Raw genomic sequence first — 19,940 nt, 5'->3', positions numbered from 1 at the left:
GTGGGACATCCTGGATGGTCACCCCTTGAGACAGACTCTGGAAAGACCATGCCTCCTACCTGGGGAGAGCCCCGTGGGTATTGACGGAGGCACGCACCCCGCCCCAGGCCAAGCCCTCCACCCCCAGCCCAAACTCTTGGATGGGTTGCAAACAGCCCAGCTGGGTCCCTGGATGCTGAGCTTGGGCAGCTGGCAGAGACCAAGTGTGCATGTGTGCTGGAGTCTGGGAGGTGGGGCAAGAGTCCTGAAGACGGCCTGGGCACCCCGCCCCGCTCCCCCGCCTCCCTCCACACACAGGCTGTGCTCTCAATGATGACCATGCAGCTTTCTTAATGGAACCCAATCGCTGAACTTGGTACATTTCGAGCACTTTAGCCTTCCAGGACACCAGACTGCTGATGAAAGCCATCTTGCGTGGGCGCCATGTTAATGAGAGGCCAAATTTCATATGCTTGCAAACTTTCCCCTGCCTCCTGCTGTCCTAGCTTCCCCATCCCCCTGCCCCCCATAAAAGGTTGCATCAGAGAGAGAGAGAGAGAGAGAGAGAGGGAGAGATTTCCATAATTTATAGTATGGGCATTTCACTGGGGACAAGTGCTAATCTGTACTTACCGATACATTTAAGAAAATGCATATCCTCCTGCAAGCCTGCACCATTTATGACTCTTGGCACAAACCGCAATGCTCAGTCTTCAATTAAGGGACACCTTAGGGTTCATTATCACACAATCGCTCCCTGTGAACCATGCCAAATGCTGTTTTGGCACAGAGCTTGGAAGATGAATTAGAAGGAAGTCTTCTCCTTAATGCCCCCTCGCTAATTCCCATCCCATCATCAGCGTTTATGCCCTCCTCTGCTCGACCCCCTCCTTCTTTCCAAGTGGCTTTTACTCTTCAATTTCTCAACGTCAAACTTGATTCTCTAGAGGTGTAGTTAAAGATGCCACATCTCCTTTTTGTTTTCCGGCTCCCGACAGGCCTCCGAATGGCTGCAGATGGGCTGTGCTCTCCGCATCCCTTTTGGGCCTAAAGGAGCCACAGATGCTTTTTTCCCTCTCCTTAGAGCCCGGGGTAGAGAAAGGGGACCAGAACTGGAAACACACATGAGAATGAGCCACGAGGGGGGTTCTCAACGGGACCGACAGTCCCGACAGCACTGTGACGAGGTGACGCGCGGCACAGCTCACAGCCAAGGCCCGGCAGGTTCTGGCCCACAGGGAGAGGGCTGGGTTCAAAGCCAGTTGCTTCCATCAACAGGACCGGAAGCAGGGGAAAAGGAGGCAGATGTTGACCTCTGTTCCTCCCCAGTAACCGCCCCCCCACCGCCTCCCGGCAGTCCAGGGCCCACACTGGCCCCGTGTGTCCTGCAACTGCGGGACCCTCTGTGGTTTCAACCTATGGGTCAGGGCACTCCCTTTTTGTTCCCTTAATGAAAACAGTGAAACAGAATGAGCACGTCTGCTGGCACTTTCCAGCTCTCCCAGCAACCCAGTGTCCTGCAGCAGGTCCGGGGCGGCGAGAATAAACAGCCCAAACACACAGGGAGGGCGCGGCCCTGCAGCTCAGCTGGCGAACGGGGACCTGGCCGCCGTGTCAGGAAGCGGCAGGCAGCGCATCAGGCCAAGAGCGGTTGCGTTTCAGGTGCTTGTAGGCCCAGGGGAGGGAGAGGCGGGCCAGGCGGCTCAGGTGCACGGACCCCCACCTCCTGCCCGGGACTCCCCTCAGTGAAGCCTCCAGCTCCACCTACGAGACAGCACAGCCCCTCCGCACGCGGCAACGTGTCACTGGCTTCTTGGTGTCGTGCTTACATCGAGGGATGCTCAGATGTGACAGGTAAGAGGCGCTGACGGTCAGCAGGGCTCTCAAGTCCAACTGTCAGATTCGACAGAGCCATTAAAATAAAATCCGCTTAATGAAGTAGCTGCGAACGCAGGCTGTGCGCGGACGAGGTCGGGTCGCAGGGGCTCAGGACAGTCGGCTAGAACTGCAAGAATGCTCGCCTTGGTCTCAGGTGGCCGCGGGCAGGGGCGGAGGGAGGGACGCGAAGGTCGAAAGCAGACAGACTACAAGTACTTTGCCCACAAGAGGTCTTGTGGAAATTTTATTATGTAGAGTGTAAAATGAATTGTCAGTCAAATAAAAAGAACACTTTTTTTTTTTTAAAAACAACATGCATATAACATCTTCCAATTGCCTTTTTTAATAGTTAGACATTTCAAGCATTGTAAGGAAACTAAAGAAAAAAAACCCAGAAATTATAACTTCAGTACATCTCAAACGGAATGTCCCTCAGGTCAATTGAAAAATGCAAGAAAAAATAGCTTCAATTCCGTTTTTCTTTCTTTTAAAAATACATGTTATCTGTACAAGATACACTACAGTAAACACTGGAAATCATATTATCCCTTTCATTAAATCAAAATTATTTAATTCATACTGTGGTTAATACTAGATTTATTTATCCATCTAGTTAATTTGACAAATATTAAGAAAATATTTAAAAGAAAAAAAGCAAAAAACACCTTGGAATTAAAAAATAGTTAACTACATTTTTATGCGGTTTAATGTTCCACAGTGTTTGTTAAAAGTTATACTGAATTTATTTTTAATATTAAAAATAACAGTATTTATACTTCTGAGAGAACAGAGAAAGGTTTTTTGTTTTGTTTTTAAAACAAGCTTGGAGGTCTTAGATACACAATTGCAACCGGTAGGTAATGGAGACATGAAAAAAACGTCTAAACACACGAACACATTTTTATATTATTACCCCTTTAGAACTCTAGAAATTATACAAACCCTATAAAATGCCCCCTCCCGATCCCTGTTGGACAGCAATACAATTATCTGTCTCAATTCAGAATTCACATCATTAATTACAATACATAATAGTTCAGTTTTTTTAAAAATGCAATAAAACCAGACAGCCAAGGTACAAGAAATTAAAAGTAAAACATTTAATGAATTTACACATTTAAGAATATTTAAATACTGTTTAAAAATTTTTTTAAAGAATTTGTTACAAACCACCTAAGACTTCCAAGCCACTTTCTGTTGCAACAGAAAAAACTGTAAATAAAAAGACACGCAAAAACAAAAAACAAAACAAAACAAAACAAAACACACCATGTTGAAATGTCACTGCTCTGAGGCACATTCTGGTGCCTGAATTTGCAGGTATTGCTCCAAAAGGAATCCCAGAGCTTACACATTTGAAGTAACAAACAAAAATTATCAGCAATTTTTTAGTAACTATTTTTCCGATTTTTAGAAAAATTCTGTTAATCTAAATATAGTGTTTCACAGAAAACAAAGGTTCTTCATCAAAAGGTTTGCAAATCTAAAAACCTCTGTTACAAATAGGTTTTTGCTCACAATGATTTCGGGGTGGAGGGAGCCGGGGGTCAATGTCCTACTGTTCCTGCGGAAGGAAGGGGGAGAGACGTCAGTCTGACGGCTGCTTCTCAAGTGCTGCTCTTGTGCCTGGGGCTCTGTCTGCAGGGAGGTGACAGGCGTGTGCACACACACGTGCGCGCGCGCACACACACACACACACGCACACACCCCAACCTCTAGTGCTCGTGCTCCCCGGCCTCGTGTCGGGATCTGGCTCAGATAAAACCCCTCTTGCACAGGAGGCCCTGGGCGGGGAAAGGGGTGCGCGGGTGACACCCTTTCTTGGCCACCTACTGCCCTGACACCTGCTCCCCCCAGGCCCAGGCCGGAGGCCAAGCTGGCGGTGAGATGACCAACTGGGCTTGGCAACGGAGGTGCTGTCCCCAGGGACCTGACCGGCTCAGGTCGCCTGAAAGACAGCCTGCGGGAGCCCTTGGTCCTCGTCCCTGCGTTTATAAGCAACGGTCTGGGGCCTCTGACTGGACAGAGCCCTCCAGGTTTCCACGCAGGACCCAGCCCCCAGAGGGCACCCTCCCCCTGCTGCCCCCACCGCTGACTGGGGACGAGGGTGACAGACTGGCTACCCCACCCTCCTCAAGAACAGCAGCAGGGAGTGACCTCCACGGTCCCCAGCCAGTGCTGCGCCTGCCCGGGGCGGTGAGCTTGGCCCTCTGGTTCCCGGCTGGGGAACCGAGACCCAGGAGAGATCCACACGCAGCCCCGCGGCCGAGGTCCGGCCTGAAGGGGCGAGTGGGCTCGGTCTGTTCTCACAGGCTGCCCAATGCACGCTTTTCTCACTTGGCTCAGACTTGCCCCCCTGGGGCGAGGAGGGGCAGGGCGGCTGCAGGGGGCGCTCCGTGGACAGCGGCCCTGCGGAGCCCTCTCCTGGGGAGCCGGGGACTAGGGTTGGTCTGGATGTGCCCGCGGGGCTGGTGACGGGCTACAGACCTGGCTGTGGGCCTGAGCTTGCCCTAATGTCTGCCCGTAGAAAGCGACCTGCTGTCTGTAATATTCCGCCCAGGCCATTGTGTAGTCCGGCGGGGAGCTGGCCTGAGGAGCGGCGCTGGCCGCGTGACCTGATGCGCAAAGGAAAGAAGAGGTTATGGTTATGGGGGAGGCGAGGGGCAGTGCCGGCTTTAGAGCTCCCTCCCTCAACTTGGGGGCGTCTGGACCAAGGGCCAGAAGCCCGCCCCCTCCCCTGGGTGTCGGGAGATGACAGAGGAGTGACCTGCTCAGGCGCTGGCTGCAAACAGCCTGGCTGGCCTCTTGGGGCCTGGTCCCCACGCTGCTCCCACAAGACCTTTGTGCTTCTCCTCTCTGCATCCACCTGCCTGCCCCACGCTCCCAGTCGGTGCCCGAGTGAGCGGGAGCGGGCTCCCCAGCCCAGGTGTGTCTGCACCTGCGCCGGCCACCCCGTCCCGGGGAGGGCTGGGAACACGGCCCATGCGTGTCTGGGCCTCCCGGGGACGGTGGCCTTCCGGACCCCCACCCTGGCCTCACAAGGGCTCTTGACCTGCTAATGACCCCAAACAGCAGGGTGGACGCTTCTCTGACAGCCTTTGACCTGAGCTCGTCCAACCAGCAAGTCATGTCTTCCAGGCTCGAGACTGAGGGACAGCTCTTCCAGCGTCAGCTGGACGCACTGGTTCCGCAGCGGTTTAGGGACACACAGGAGGCTTGGTACTAATTTTGCATGATTCATTTGGGGTGCTTTCTTTTTTGGTTTTGTTATTAGGTTTCCTTTTTTTTTTTCTTTTTAGGGCTGCACACACGGCACAGGGAGGTTCCCAGGCTAGGGGTCAAATCAGAGCTACAGCTGCCGGCCTACACCACAGGCACAGCAACGCAGGATCCGAGCTGCATCTGCAAGCTACACCACTGCTCATGGCAATGCCAGATCCTTAAGCCACTGAGTGAGGCCAGGGATTGAACCTGCATCCTCATGGTTCCTAGTTGGATTCGTTCCCACTGCGCCCTAACAGGAACTCCTCCTCCTCCTCAGTTACTAAAATGGCCAGTTAAGAGAAGGAGCTTACTTAAGGGAAAAAACCAAACACTTAGGCTCCCATTCCAACCTTGGCCTCCCCATCCCCTCCTTTCCACCCGTCCTGAGGTGGCCAGGAGCCCGGCGGCGGCGGCAGGACAGCAGGACAGCAGGACAGCCAGGACACCGGACTCCCGGCGGTGCCGAGTCCTGCCCAAGTGATTCTAGAGTGGACGGCCAAGGCCAGGGCTGTCCCCGAGTGTAGGAGCCAGGCCCTTCCAGGCCCGGGAGAGGGAGAAGGGCAAGGAGGAGGAGCAGAGACGACCGCACCTGCCCGACAGGCACAGGACGGGGACAGGGGACGGAGGCAGACTCACACTGGGAAAGCGGCAAAGAAGAAAAGGTGACGGGACCCGTGGACGACTAAGTCTAAGGCCCGGGGCTCTGTGGTGGGGCCCTGCTTGTTAAGAAGGCCAACGCACTCACTCTGCTTTTTGTAATAGTCTTCCCAGGCCTTGCTGTAGTCGGGCTGGCTGCTCTGCGGCTGGCTCTGCTGGCCTGTGCGAAGAACACAAAAGCAGTCAGGCCTTCGGGCTCCCTCGGCCTCGGCCTCAGGCCGCAGGCTCCAGCCCTGCTCTCTGCACTTGCTGGCTCACTCTCTGGCCCCTGGGCCCTTGGCCTGAGGGGCAGCGGCTGGCTCGGCTGGCCTGGCAGATCAACCTCCTTCAGACGGGAGGGGAGTCAGTGAGCTGAGCCCCAAGGGCCAGGGTGTTGCCCACGGCTGCCCGGATTGGCCTTCAATTGGGACAAGGAATTCAAAGGGTGGGGATGGCTCCTGTCACCTGGCCCTTCCGCGCAGGGACTGAGGCTCTGCCTCTGGACAGACAGAATGCAAGGGACGCGCAGGGAGAGTGCTCGAGATGACGACAGAAGACGAGGCACACACAGCGAGGGGCGGACGCCACACACGACCCGACCCCGCCTGGCCTTGAGCCCGTCAGGGGTGGGGGCCTGTTTGCACCCTCCTCCTGCGGAGCAGAGCGGGGCGGAGCGGCTGGGCCCGGGGTGGGGGTGGGGGCCTGCAGAGCACCAAAAGACGCGCCCTCAGGGTGGGTCCTTCTTCTGCTGCCCTGCTGTCCCCCACCCAGGCCCCACCCATCTTGGGTTAGCAGCACAGGCTCAGCAGGCAGGAAGCACGTGCTCCCAAACACATTCCACGGAGGAAGGCTTTTCTCAAGCATTCTTCCACCGGAGACCGAGGAGGGGCGTGGGGCCGGGAGAGACCCCTCTTCCCCCGCCGGGGCAGGAAGGGGCTCGGACCTGGACACCGACGGCAGCCGGCCCTGGTCTTGCAGAGCGCGGAGTGGGGCGGCAGGAACTGGCCCCTCAGACACGGAGGGGTGGGCAAGCTGGGTTTCTCTTCCAGACAAGACTTCACGGCCCACACCCCATTCTCAACAGCCTCCAAATGAAGGAAGCTGGACACCCAGACAAGGCTGATCGAAGCAAGAAAGCAGGTGTCTTCCTCGACGAAGCACGTGCCTTCTTTGCCGGCTCCGCGCCCGCCTGCACTTGAGGCGGCGGCAGCAGCGGGGCTCTGCCGGCACTCCCGCCCCTGGAGATGGACGTGGCCCCTGGGGCTCCAATGTAAAGCCGCCTCACGGTCTGGGGCTTCTCCCAGTCCTCTGCCCTGGGCCACGGGCACATGGGAGCCTGACCCGGGTCACCTCCCACCCTGGGGTGCCCTTGGACCGGGCAGGAGGGAACAAAACACGCCCGGGCTTCAGGATAAGTGAGCACAGGGCCGGGGGGAAGGCAGGTCTAGGGGGCCTGTAGGTGTTCCTGGTGAAGACTTGACGACATTCTGCATGTTTAAGATGTTTCATAAGGAAACACCGGGAAAGAAAACACAGCCATGGGGTTTCAGAGCTCACAGGTACTCGAGAAATCAAACCCAGACCCTTCGTCTCACAGAGGACAGAAGGGGAGCCCCAGGGAAGGGGCACCTGCCTGAGGCCGCCCAATACTGGCTCCAGACTCCCGGGGGCTCATCCAGCTGTGCACCTGACAGGCGCCCTGGAGTAGGGGTTCAGAGCCAGCCCTCTGCTCAAGGGGAAAGGGGGGGACCTGAGGCCTGGGCTCAGCCCCTGGTGAGTGAAGCTGCGGCAGCACGCGGGCCGGGCACGCTCCGAGGGAGGCTGCAGGTGCACCGAAGAGCGCTTCCCAAACAGCTCTGTGCTGGCCCTTCCCATGTCGAAGGAACCCGAGGCAAGGTTTTCGTTTTGTTACTGTTTTTCGAAGGCTGTGCAACGTGGGTTCTCCACCGATAAAACTCAAGAATGATGCCTGAAGCTCATGTGGGGGCCGGAGGGTGGGAGTGGGTTTGATTCCACCCAGACCTTCCTCTTCTAGTCAGTTTTCCTGGAGCGGTGCCACTCGGCAGAGGGCATCCTCTAGGGTGTGCTGTCTCCAGGTGCAGGAGACAGGAAGCTCCCTCCCTGGGGTGGTGCTGGACAGAGGAGAGGGAGCAGACCACCTCGAGGGCACCCAATAGGCGGGGCTGCTTGAGGAGAGGAGGGGGAGGAGGGCAGGGGCTCAGGGCCATCCTCGCCCTTGGGGCCGCAGGCCTCCTGGACCCATCTGTGGGAACAAGGGTGAGGAGGACGGCGCAGAAGGAAAGACAGGTCTGAGGAGGCCAGCTGGACACCGCCCGCCCCCCCAGGAGGCGCTGGGGCCCCCCTGGGGATGGGCGCCCGTGGCCGGTCTGCGGGGCTGCGGGCCCACTCCCCCAGGCACTTACTTGGGACCTGCTGTGCGGGCTGCTGCCATGCCTGGTAGGTGCTGCCCCAGCCCTGGGTCAGAAAGGCCGGAGGACCGCTGCGGAGGACGAGAAGCACTCATTCCCGTGCGGGACACCCCCCCATCCTCTCCTCTCACTCCCCGCGCCCCTCCCCCCGCCCGGGCCAGCACCACGGTGGGCACCGGCCACGCCAGGTCCCATGGGCCCCCCCCGGAGAAGCCGTGGGCAGAGGAAAGGCAGGCCTCCTACCTCACAGGGGCGCCATGGGGGTTTCCGTTCACTTTAGCAGCAATGTTGGGGAAGCACCCTGAGCTCCTTGGAGGAAAGGTGCTGGAACAAAGTGGAAAACCCAGCCAAGGGCTGAGGACCCCACGAGGGCCCTCTGTAAAAACCGCCTCCCCAACCCAGCCCTGGGGACGCTGGCTCTGCCCTCGGGGCCGGCTGTCACCCCCACTGGTCCGCGAGCAACGGACAGGCCAGAGGGCCCAGGACGGGAGGCCAGCGGCAGAGTCCTGCCCACACCCAGAGCCCCAGAGGCGGCCGGCACGGAGGACGTCTTGGGGGGGAGTGACCGCTGAGGTCAAGGCCGAGGCGAGACTCACTTTTGATGAGGGGCGGCGGGCGGCTGGCTGAAGGGGCTCTGTCCAAAGGCTCCGGGCGCTCCGAGACCGCTACCCTGTCACGGCACAGAGGGAACGCTCAGCCCCTGTGGGCTGCGCCCTGGGCCCAGGCCGCCCGAGGCAAACCACCACTTCGGGGGAGCCAGACGGGGCGGGACGCTACGCTGGGGCGCTCACGCTAGCCCTGCTTCCCACGGGCTTTCCTGGCAGGAGTGGCTTCTGCCCCCGAGTGACCGATATACCGCACGGCCAATGCGGCACCACCACGAGTGCCTAGCGCGTCACCCTGGGGTAGGGACCAACCTGCTTGACTGGCCCGTCAATTAGGCTGGCCCATGGCTCTTTCTGCCATTCTACGTCCCCTCTGAGGTGAGCAGAGGCCAATCTGTCTCCATCAACACTCCCTCTCTTTATCTGCTTTGAGGCGCCTGAAACTAAAGCCAGAGTCAATGAGCGCCGCCTGCAGGGCTGGCCGCCAGGGCGACGCCCGTGGGGGCGCGGGGGGGGCCCCCCCTGCTCATCTACGCCTGTGGGGCCAGGGCTCTGGGGCCTGAGCTGCGGGGCCTGGCCTGGATCCCTGTGGCCACCCCGCCCCCTTAGCAGAGACAGAGGGGCTGCGGCCCTCCCGGCCCTCGTGTCCCGTCCTGTCCCGTCCCCTGAGGAGCGGAAGGCACAGGAAGCACAGGGTTCCGGGGAGAAGCAGGTACCTGGGCCACCCCAAAGAAAAGCCCGCCGTCCTCAAGCTGGTGTGGGGGGTTGGGGGAGGGCGGGGTACGTACGCCAACTTTCTCGTCTATGAGATGTCTGGCCACCTCGATCTGCTGAGGGACCCCCCGGATGGTGAATACCCGCAGGCCAGGGTCCGTGTTGGGCGGGGGGTTCCGCTGCAGCTCCACATGCGCTCCCGACTGCTGGTTTATGCTCTTGATGTTCTCGCCCCCTGTGGACACAGAGAGAAGAGCGAGTGGCAGCTGCAGCAAACCCAAAGGCCTCGCTCCGGTCCGGAGGCGGGCGGGCGTATCTTTCGTGCCCTGGCGCTGTCCTCAGAGTAGATGAGCACTTCCCCTTTATTTTATTTATTTTGGGGGCTGTGCCTGCGGCAGGCAGAAGTTCCTGGGCCAGGGACTGAACCTGTGCCACAGCAGCGACCCAAACCATGGCCATAAAGAGGCTGGGTCCTTAACCTGCCGAGCCACCAGGGAACTCCTCCATTTACTTTAAAATGATTCTAACAAAGACCAGGGCTGTCTAGTTTGTAAAACCAAGCCTTTTCTGTCTGAGCTGGGCTGAGGCCACAGAAATCACAGGGCACCAGCTCATTTCCATCTCAGTGTCCTGTGTAGAGGCCTGGAGTGGCCCAGAAACCAGGTCCGGGCCAAGGCCCCCAGATTTGCACACAGTGGAGCTCAGCTCCAGGGCTCCCTCCCCAGCCAGAGGCCTCCATCCTTCTCTGCAAAAGAATGGCCACCTGAGGCCCCCTTCATCCTGGGGCGGGGGCCACAGCACTGCAGTCCCTCCCTCCACAGGTCAGACAGACGGCCACAGGCCCCACCAGTGCCCAGGGCCCCCTCGGACCTTTAACACCCATCGTGTCACTTCTCAAGTCCCTGCCTCCTCCGTGGGGGAGGGCGACAGGTCTAGACAGAGGCAGAGGAAGGGGTCACAGGGCCCGGGGTGGAGTGGGGCTAATGAAAATGCAGTTGGACTCTGAAAAACCTGTGAGAGTCCCAGTCTCTTAATGAAATTTGCGTAACAAAGGCTCCACCCATTTGACAATGGTTTGATTCTTCTTTTCAAATTTCACAGAACTTACAGATGGGCTCTGCTCCACTGGGGTGGGGAGCCAGGATACAAGGCAAACTTGGAGCACAGAGTTTTGCAAAACTGGAAAAAGACCATCGGTACGAAATCTGGCGCAGGCGACCTGCCTCAAGGGATCAAGGCAAAGACTAAACTCTAAAGGCGCGTCTCTGAGTCACCCCTACCCACCCAGAGTCAAAACTAACCTCAAATGACAGGCCTGTAAATGACATAAATGACAGGCTCCACCTGCCCCCTGCCCGTGCTGCTGGAGAACCACGCCCCAACAAGCGTCAAGGTAAGTTTGGGGCACCAAGAGCAGGCACGGCCTGCATCTCATCTCACCCCAAAGCTCAAGGCCATCCTTCCTGAAGGCAGTGTGAGTGGAAGGAAACCAGGAGACTGTCGCAGTCCCAAAAGCTTGGTTCGAGGTCAGTTTGGGTAGGACCATAGTTTAGTTTAGCGCAGTTTTAAATTTAAAAGCAAATTAAAAAAAAAAGAAACTCAGCAGACCCAAGTGGTGTGCACGTGACTTCCTTAAAGATGAGCTACGGGAGTTCCCGTCGTGGCGCAGTGGTGAACGAATCCGACTAGGAAGCATGAGGTTGCGGGTTCGGTCCCTGCCCTTGCTCAGTGGGTTAACGATCCGGCGTTGCCGTGAGCTGTGGTGTAGGTTGCAGACGCGGCTCGGATCCCGCGTTGCTGTGGCTCTGGCATAGGCCTGTGGCTGCAGCTCCAATTGGACCCCCAGCCTGGGAACCTCCATATGCCGCGGGAGCGGCCCAAGAAATAGCAAAAAAAAAAAAAAAAAAAAGATGAGCTACGGTTTAAGGAGAGCGCCCGTTTCCTACCTGGAGCCAACATGATCTCAGGGCAGCACCAGCCAAGCAGACAGTCAGCAGCTTTGCTCTGCTTCCAGGTCGGCGCAAGCCCCTCCCGGCCCTGTAACTCCTGCCCTTCACCCACAGATCATGAGTTTTATCTGCTTTGTACCATGAAAAGCAAGCAGCTCTGCTCCTAGGCAGCAGGTTTGGGGGGAGCAACGAGGAGCTAAGAACAAGCGGAGGCCCTTCCTCTCCTCACCCGCAGCGCTTGAAGGACCCCACCCCCAGCCTCCGCCCGCACCACGGGGTCCTGGAGGCAAGAGGACGAAAGGGCGCGTGTGTCTGGGACAGAGAAGCCCACGGGCCCAGAAGAGCCCCCTCCACTGACCACTCGCACCGAGGCCCCCCGGACCCTTTCCCGAGGCCTCGGGCGCCTGCTGATGAGACAGGAGGCACCGCAAAACTGAGCGGCGCCGGAAGGAGTTAATTGAAGTTCATCTTCCTTCAAAATGAGGCCACCAGCTTGGCACATGGTGGCTGTCTACAGGCTCATTCGGCAGCCTGCTCCATTCTTCCACCTGATGGGGGGCAGAAGCGACCCCCCAGTGGCCCCCTGGCTGGATGTGAAATCGTAAAGTAATTAATCAAGCCTGCTAAAAGGCTTGGCTGACAAGAGCAGGGCTGGCCGCACTATCTGTCACAACTGCTGCATTTATCATGGAAATCCAGCAGGGGCCCAGGGAGGCGCAGCGTCTGTCCAGGGGCTGGAGCAGGGGCGCTGGGCCTGCCTGCGTGTGGCTCCCGCGCCCACGCGCCTTCCCTCACACCCAGCCCTCAGGGGAGGGGTGCCAGAAAGCCCCCCACCCTCGCCCAACACCACCTGTCCTGGGCTTCCCGAGGTTGCCGCCGCCACCGAAGCCCCAGGACACAATTTCACAGTTACTGCTGCATTCTGCTGTGACTTTCCTCTGGAGGACCCTGCAGAGGACACACTACGAGGGGCTGTCCTGCAAGCACCGAGGTGTCACTGACTACGAGGAATTGTCACGGTGAAGACAGCAAGGCTCTGCCAGGCCTAGAGGAGACACGTCACAGGAAAACTCCGTTGACAAAACAGTTCTCAAGAAGCACAGGAACCTAGATGGTTCTCGAGCTACAGGCATTAACCAGATTTCACCTCACGGCAGCAGCCCAGCTGACAGTCTGGGTAGCACGTCTGACTTATCACAGCATCTGGGCAGCTGACAACATCCATGAAATACCTCCCTGCGTGCACACCCGGCCAGAAAACGACAACAAGCCCACAGTGTTCCCAGCGCCTCCGCGAGGTTGACACTCCCAGAGACAACACCGATACAGGAGATAAACTCCGTCCAAGAACGGCCCCGGTGCAGAGGCTGGGAGGGCGGGGGAGGGACAGGAGGGATTCCCGCCCCGGGCCAGCGGGGGACGACGGGCACGGCGGCCCCGGCTTTCTGCGGGGCAGACGTTCCCAAATCACGTTCCGCGGAATGCCAGCAGCCCTCCCACAGCTAAGAGGTGCCTGCGGGGCGCAGAACCGGGGGCGACTCCAGGGGGAAAACTGTGTGTCCTCTGTCTGTGGTCGGAGACACACGGAGGACGGAGTAAACGGAGAGGCAAACAGACACAAAGCCCAGGGCCAAACGCCAGTTTCCCGCCGGCGCAGATGGCACCGCTGAGCGCGCTGCTCTGTGAGCCACAGGCCTGCTCTCAGCCGCCTCTCTCGGTCAAGGCCAGCGCAGCTGGACCGCAGTGGCCTAGAAATCTGCCTGCTCGCCCCGCTGCTCTTCACCCAAGGACGGGCCGAAGCCACATCAGCCGTGAACGAGGGTTCCTGGCTGATGTGCTCTGAAATTCGCAGAAACAACCAACAGATCGGTTTTTATTTCCCTCCACAGAGTGTCTGCTACTCATGCAAAATGTGTGGAAAAGATAAAAAACCACCCTCACACGTCGTGTCAACAAAGACCAAATACCCACGTCCAGTGAGGAAAAGGGGGACGTGCTTGTCGGGAAGCCGTCTTTGCTGGAGGGAACTATCTGAACAGCTCCTCGAAGTTCCTCGGAGGTGAGTTCATCACTAGTTGGTGAAGGGCAAACACTCACAGGCCCCTCGCCACGGGCAGGGCAGGAAGCGGGTCCCCACTGACCCCTGTTTACCTGAGGCCGAGCGCTTGCTCTGCCCTGTTCGCCAGAAGACCCCTGAAAAGGAGGTTCCTGCAGGCGGCAGCCGTGCTGCCACCAGGGCCCCTTTAGTCAAGGGCAGCAAACAGTGAGCCTCACGCTTCGGGGGTGGTACACGTGGTGGCCCGACTGCTCCCAGGTCAAACAGCAGGAGGGGGACACCAAACCCCGGCAGCCGCCTCCTACCTTTGCCTATGACGAGGCCACACTTATCGGCTGGCACCGTGTAGGTTATCTCCTGGATGCCCCCGGGGGTTCCCACGCTCCAGTCGCCACGGCCACGGCCTCTTCCTCTGGCCACTGCCAGGCCTCCGAAGCCATCTCTTTCCTGGGAAGGAAGCAAAGCTCGAGTGACGCTTTCTGCCACGGGCCCCAGCACTGGCTTCCGTCGAGGTCCCACGCTGGAACTGGAGCACCTTCCACCTTCCAGGTTCTGAAGTGTTCTTTCAACCAGATTAACACAAGGGAGGCGTGTGCAGATAAACGCCTGTGGTTACATGAACAGCACAAACACCCACTAGAACAGGCGGGCAGATACCAGTTTCTAAGTCTGAAGCCCAACGCCCTCATCCGCTGGGTTTTAATCATGGGGCCCCTGTCCACAGGCATCAGGAGCTGGTTCTCTTCTCAAGGCTAGGCTGCCCCTTCCTGTGGCAAACATGGGCTGGGCCCACCAGAAGCCAGAAGCCGGATATCAGATGCCCAAGAGCCATGGGCTTTTGAAAGGGACACGTTGTATGGCAGGGACGACCGCTTAGCCTCCCCTACAAGGCCGCCATAAATGTAGCAATTCAGACACGGCTCTTAAGGGTCTGAGTATCTTGCAACTCCAAAAGAAAAGGATTTCAGAGAAAAACCACACCGCAAAAGAGGGAGGATCAAGCCAGAAGCTTCGGCCCATGGGCTGGGCCTGGAGAAGTCTCTGACTCATTCTCCTACTGTTTCCCCAGCAGTAAGAGGGAGCAAAACCCACACAACAGGGGAAGATTCCTTTCCTTTGAGGGCAAAACACCCCACTGCAGCCTCTGTGCCTTGAGTCACTTGGGACCTGCAGTAATTACAATCTTTGAAATGTTGAGGCCCAACCTGGTCAAGCTGAGAGCACCTTCAGGCAGGGAGAAGCTGAAAAGACATTCTACGCAGCAAAGGGCTGTTTGGTCGATTCGAACCTGCTTCTGTCGATTGAGAGTGAACTGAACATTTACCCAGAACCTAACCCAGCAGAAAGCAGCTGCTGCGCTCTGCTTTTACGAGAGACAAATGACAAGTAAACAAGGTAATTTTAGGGATTCATGTTAAAATGCACAAAACAGACAACCTTCTGGGTATGCCACACGTTCTCCAAGACATCTCTTCAAACCCTCGCAGCCTCTGCAGTTCTGTGGTCACCAGTTTTTTTTTTTTTTTTTGGTCTTTTCAGAGCCACACCCACAGCATATGGAGGTTCCCAGGCGAGGGGTCTAATTGGAGCTGTAGCCGCCGGCCCACACCACAGCCATAGCAACGTGGGATCCGAGCCACTCTGTGACTTACACCACAGCTCACAGCAACACGGGATCCTTAACCCACTGAGCAAGGCCAGGAATCGAACCCGCAACCTCATGGTTCCTAGTCGGATTCGTTAACCTCTGCGCCACGATGGGAACTCCAGTGTTCACCAGTTCTTGCCACTAAAAAGGATGCTAGAGATCAACTAGTGACTCTTTTCGGAACTTGTCTAACCCTAACTCCTAGGGCTGCAGGCGAAACACAGGCCATTCTCTTGGATATTGGGATTCAGGGGGCCTGCGGGGGCGGTGTGCAAACCTGAAACTTCAGCAGGTGCCCCCAGATGACTTATGGGATCACGTGGGTGTGTCACCAGGTACAAAGCCCTGGGTCTGCCATTGAGAAAACTACGCCTGAAACAGGGTTCAAGGTTCACCTAAGGTCTCATGAAAAATGGTAGAGCTGGGATGACAATTTCTCATCAGTGCTTTCCTCAGCTCCCACCGTACTCAGACTGTCCTATAAACCTGTGGGACATGACATGTCCACCTGCCACCAGCTATGGTGGTTCCCCAGAGCAGTTCACAATGGTGGCAGGTGGACCCTAACAGCGTCCCACAAGCCCATGCACACGGCAGAGCAGATGTGCATGAAAACAGCTTTCACATTCTGGCGGATCGTGAAGTGCTTTCTAAAGCTCAGACTAGATATTGGTTTTTTGTTTGTTCATTTTTTGGCTTTTTAGGGCTGCACCCTTGGCATATAGAATTTCCCAGGCTAAGGGTCAAATTGGAGCTGTGGCTGCCGGCCTATGGCACAGCCACAGCAACGCAGGATCCAAGCCACATCTGCAACCTACACTACAGCTCAGGGCAACGCCGGATCCTTCACCCACTGAGCGAGGCCAAGGATTGAACCCGCCTCCTCATGGGTACTAGTCGGATTTGTTTCCACTGAGCCCCGATGGGAATGCCAAGATTTTACTTATCGTTTCGTACTAAGTACCCTCAAATGTTCAAAACCTAGCAATAGGCACTGCAAATCCCCCAAACAGTTTAACTAAACAGGAAATTACTGTGTAAAGAAAATCTAGATCCTAGGGTAATAAAGGGAGAATAATGATAAACTAGCAAGAGAAAGAAAAGAAGGCAGGAAAGAAAGAGACGACGGAGGCCGCTGGCTGTCGTCCTGGAGGGAGAACTGGTTCCCAAGAATGTGACCGGGGAGGAGTGCCTGCTGCGCGGTGCTGCCCCGAGAGCCAGACCCACCTGGGCGGTAAGAATCAGCTCGCTGATGACGTGGGCTGCATGCTGGCATCGGTCTGGGGGTCCCATAACCTGGGCAGCTCTCTCCGGACTAATGCCATCATCTGTGGAACAAGGTGAGAGATGGGATGAGGAAAAGCCCAAATTCAGAAGGAACAAAGGCCAATCTGATTTGCCAGACAGTCCTACCAGCAGAGGGTAAAAGAGGGACACTAGATTCAGGGACCCTTGGGACAGGGAAGGGTCTGCGGGTGCATCTTTTTGCATGGTCCATGGCGATACTCACTTCTCACGCAGCTACCACCATTTAAAAAAGACGTCATTATAGAAACTAAAGTGAACTTAAAAAAAAAAAGGTGTCAAAAAAAAAAAGGAGTTGCCGTCGTGGCGCAGTGGTTAACGAATCTGACTAGGAACCATGAGGTTGCAGGTTCGGTCCCTGCCCTTGCTCAGTGGGTTAACGATCTGGCGCTGCCATGAGCTGTGGTGTAGGTTGCAGACACGGCTCGGATCCCGCGTTGCTGTGGCCCTGGTGTAGGCCGGTGGCTACAGCTCCGATTTGACCCCTAGCCTGGGAACCTCTATATGCCTCAGGATCGGCCCAAGAAATAGCTAAAAAGACAAAAAAAAAAAAAAAAAAAAAAAAAAGGGTGTCAAGGAAAACAGAATTGAAACTATTTTCCAAACAGTGTTCCATCATGCTGTTTTCTCATCTCCAGAGAAATGAGGAAAATACAAACATTGTAGACAATTCTGCTGGTAAAAGTAAATTTATAAAATTTAAAGAACTATCCTTTATTCTAAGATTTCTGAAAAATAGTTTTAGGTTATTTTAAATTTTATGAAATCAAAATAGCAGATTTTTTTCTCCTTTTTTTGGGGAGCTGCACCCGCAGCACATGAAGGTTCCCAGAGTAGGGGTCGAATCGGAGCTGCAGCCACTTGCCTACACGAGAGCCACAGCAACACGGGATCTGAGCCTTGTCTGCGACTACACCACAGCTCACGGCAACACCGGATCCTTAACCCACTGAGTGAGGCCAGGGATCAAACCCACATCCTCATGGGTGCCAGTTGGGTTTGTTAACCGCTGAGCCATGACGGGAACGCCCAGTTTTTTGTTTTTTTTTTTCAAACAAGTTCTCAAATGGCAAAATGAAAAGCGAGAAATGCTATGATGAGTCCTCCAATCTTACAGCCTAAGGAGGAAAAGGCCTGGAAACTCCTGGGGCTAGAGTGCTCTGGCATAAGAAATGTGATCCGGCCAAGAAATCCACAGACAGAAATGAGGGCCTGGAGGAGACACCTGCACTGGAACTCTGGCAATGGTGTATTGCTGCAAGCGAGAGAGAGTGAGAGCGAGCGAGCGCCCGAGAGCGGGCGAGCACAGAACACACGGTGGGCTAGTTACCACGTGCTTATTCTGTGCGGTGCTCTGTAATTCTTCACAGTGCTGAGGGTGTCCAGAATCACTGAGACCAACCTGGTTTGAACTGAATCCTCACACCGGCATCATTCTGGATCTTTTTGATCATCTCCCCATTTCTTCCTATCACAATCCCCACAGCAAACCTAGGCACAGACACCTAAGCACAGAGAAACAGAACCTCAGCAGAGTGTTCCTGCAAACCCGTGCGTGCGCACACACCCACACCCACACCCAATCACAGTGCATTCCTGGAAATGATATCATAAAGCATGTCTTTTAGGAAAAATATTGTGGCTGATGACAACATTCCTATCCGTTTAATGCATCTAGTAGGTCTAAGACCTGATCAAAAATAGTTTATAAAAATGAAGTAAAACAAGAATAAACCTGATAGATAAGATTTAAATTTTTTTTTTTTTTTTTTTTTTTTTTTTTAGGGCTGCATCCACAGCACATGGAGGTTCCCAGGCTGGGAGTCAAATCAGAGCTGTAGCCACTGGCCTACGCCACAGCCACAGCGATGCAGGATCCGAGCCGCGTCTGCGACCTACACCACAGCTCACGGCAATGCCAGATCTTAACCCACTGAGTAAGGCTAGGGACTGAACTCGCATCCTCATGGATACTAGTTGGATTTGTTTCCTCTGTGCCACAAGGGGAACTCCCTAAAAAAATTTTTTTAATTAAAAATTTATCTTCCAAATTCTATGAACTAAGAAGCATAATATGCCATATACAGTGATTATACTGTGGTCTTTTAAAATGTGTTTTTTTTTCTTTCACTTTTTCATGGTGGTAAAATGTAGATAACACAGTATTTATTATCATCTCAGCCACGTGTAAATAAGCCTTTCAGGGGCCTTAGGTACATTTGCGATGTTGTGTAACAATCACCAATATCTACACCCCAAGCCTGACCATCCCCAATAAAAACTCAGCATCCGTTAAACTGCAAGGCCTCCTTCTGCAGCCCCGGGAACCGCTATTCTACTTTCCGTCTCTAGGAATGTGCCTGTTCTGGGCCCCTCATGTCAGTGGCATCATGCAGCGTCTGTCCTTCTGTATCCGGCTCACTTCACCAAGCACGGCGTCTGCCCAGTGTGTCGAGGATGCGTTTCCATCCCAGTCTGCCTCATCAATAAAAGCTTCCGAGTTTGATGCAATCACAACCCAGACCGCCCTGAAACCCGGGGTGCTGGGGTAAGCCTTGACGCCTCCCCCAAGCAGGGGACGCCCCCAGTCCCGAAGCGCACGCAGCCAGTGCCCTTCTCGGCGGCGTACCGTCCCGCTCCTTCCTCACACCCACCCTGGGGACCTGGGTCCTCGTGGGCTTTGCAGCGGAGACGAGAGTTAAGTAACGTGCTCAAGGTCAAACAGCTAAAAGCACCCGGACCTGCAACCTGAAACTCGCCTCCCGCCCGTGACGCGCATACCTCTATGCTGCCTCCTCCCATCCGGGAGCTGAAATCGCCGCGAACGCCTCGGAAGTCGGCTTGGTCTTTCTCTCGGATGATCTCTAACACCATTTCTCGAGCTTGCTGCACAAACACGGAGGGAAGGCGTCATGGAAACAAAACCCCCGAAGGACACGACGCCAGGTGAAATTTCACCATCGAACCCTGTTCACCTGGGCTCACAGCCTCGGGAGGTGCTCAGCCGTGGAGACCTCACCACCTTCCCCAGGCAGCATGGTCGTGTGGTGCGGGCAGGCTGCCGCTGAGCAGTGTGTCACACGTATCACATCTTAGGTGACGTGTTCTTTACACTGTGCAAAAATCTGCACACAGAGAAGGACTCACTGTCCTTTAAGCCCCAGCTGGGTTGGCATATTGGTGCGGGGTCACAACTGGATCACGGCGCCCCCGACCTATCTCTGACATGCCCTTTCTTTCCAGCGAGTGGAGGGCGTTCTGGAAGCCCTGGCTGTGGGCAGGTTCCGGAGGAAGACGAGATCTCCACGCCACCCCACGGCAGAGGCGCTCCAGGGAGGCCAGGGGACAAGGCCAGCCTGGGAGCCCGAAAATACCTGCCGGCACTCAGAGCTGGACCATCTCAACAACCCCCCAGCCCCGACCGTCTGCAAGGCAACTTCAGAGTCCTCTCCCCCAAGAATGGCCTTGCGTCCACGC

General features: G+C 56.0%; 1 protein-coding gene across 19 annotated transcripts in view; it reads right to left on the bottom strand.

The window, feature by feature from the left end:
* FUBP3 (far upstream element binding protein 3) overlaps window positions 2,071-19,940 on the bottom strand; it is a 53,125-nt gene continuing 35,255 nt past the window's right edge. For 8 of the 19 annotated variants that reach the window (XR_002339530.1, XR_002339544.1, XR_002339522.1 and 5 more), the window contains 10 exons: window positions 19,245-19,349; window positions 17,866-17,968; window positions 16,386-16,486; window positions 13,816-13,957; window positions 9,580-9,740; window positions 8,783-8,856; window positions 8,430-8,510; window positions 5,867-8,257; window positions 4,345-4,472; window positions 2,071-3,421 (listed from right to left, as the gene is read on the bottom strand). Coding sequence is in view for 11 of the 19 variants with exons in the window: in XM_013993926.2 (XP_013849380.1) it covers window positions 3,413-3,421; window positions 4,345-4,472; window positions 5,867-5,938; window positions 8,181-8,257; window positions 8,430-8,540; window positions 8,783-8,856; window positions 9,580-9,740; window positions 13,816-13,957; window positions 16,386-16,486; window positions 17,866-17,968; window positions 19,245-19,349 (1,083 nt within the window). In the remaining 8 variants the exon portion in view is untranslated. Of the gene's footprint in view, window positions 3,422-4,344; window positions 4,473-5,866; window positions 8,258-8,429; window positions 8,541-8,782; window positions 8,857-9,579; window positions 9,741-13,815; window positions 13,958-16,385; window positions 16,487-17,865; window positions 17,969-19,244; window positions 19,350-19,940 lie in introns of all 19 variants that reach the window. The other 11 variants (XM_021076835.1, XM_021076854.1, XM_005660520.3 and 8 more) reach the window with 5 other exon arrangements.

Source organism: Sus scrofa, chromosome 1 (genome assembly GCF_000003025.6).
Source record: "Sus scrofa isolate TJ Tabasco breed Duroc chromosome 1, Sscrofa11.1, whole genome shotgun sequence".
NCBI classification, from domain to species: Eukaryota; Metazoa; Chordata; class Mammalia; order Artiodactyla; family Suidae; genus Sus; species Sus scrofa.
Note: the sequence above shows the minus strand (reverse complement) of the source record. Positions and strands in the feature narration are given on the sequence as shown.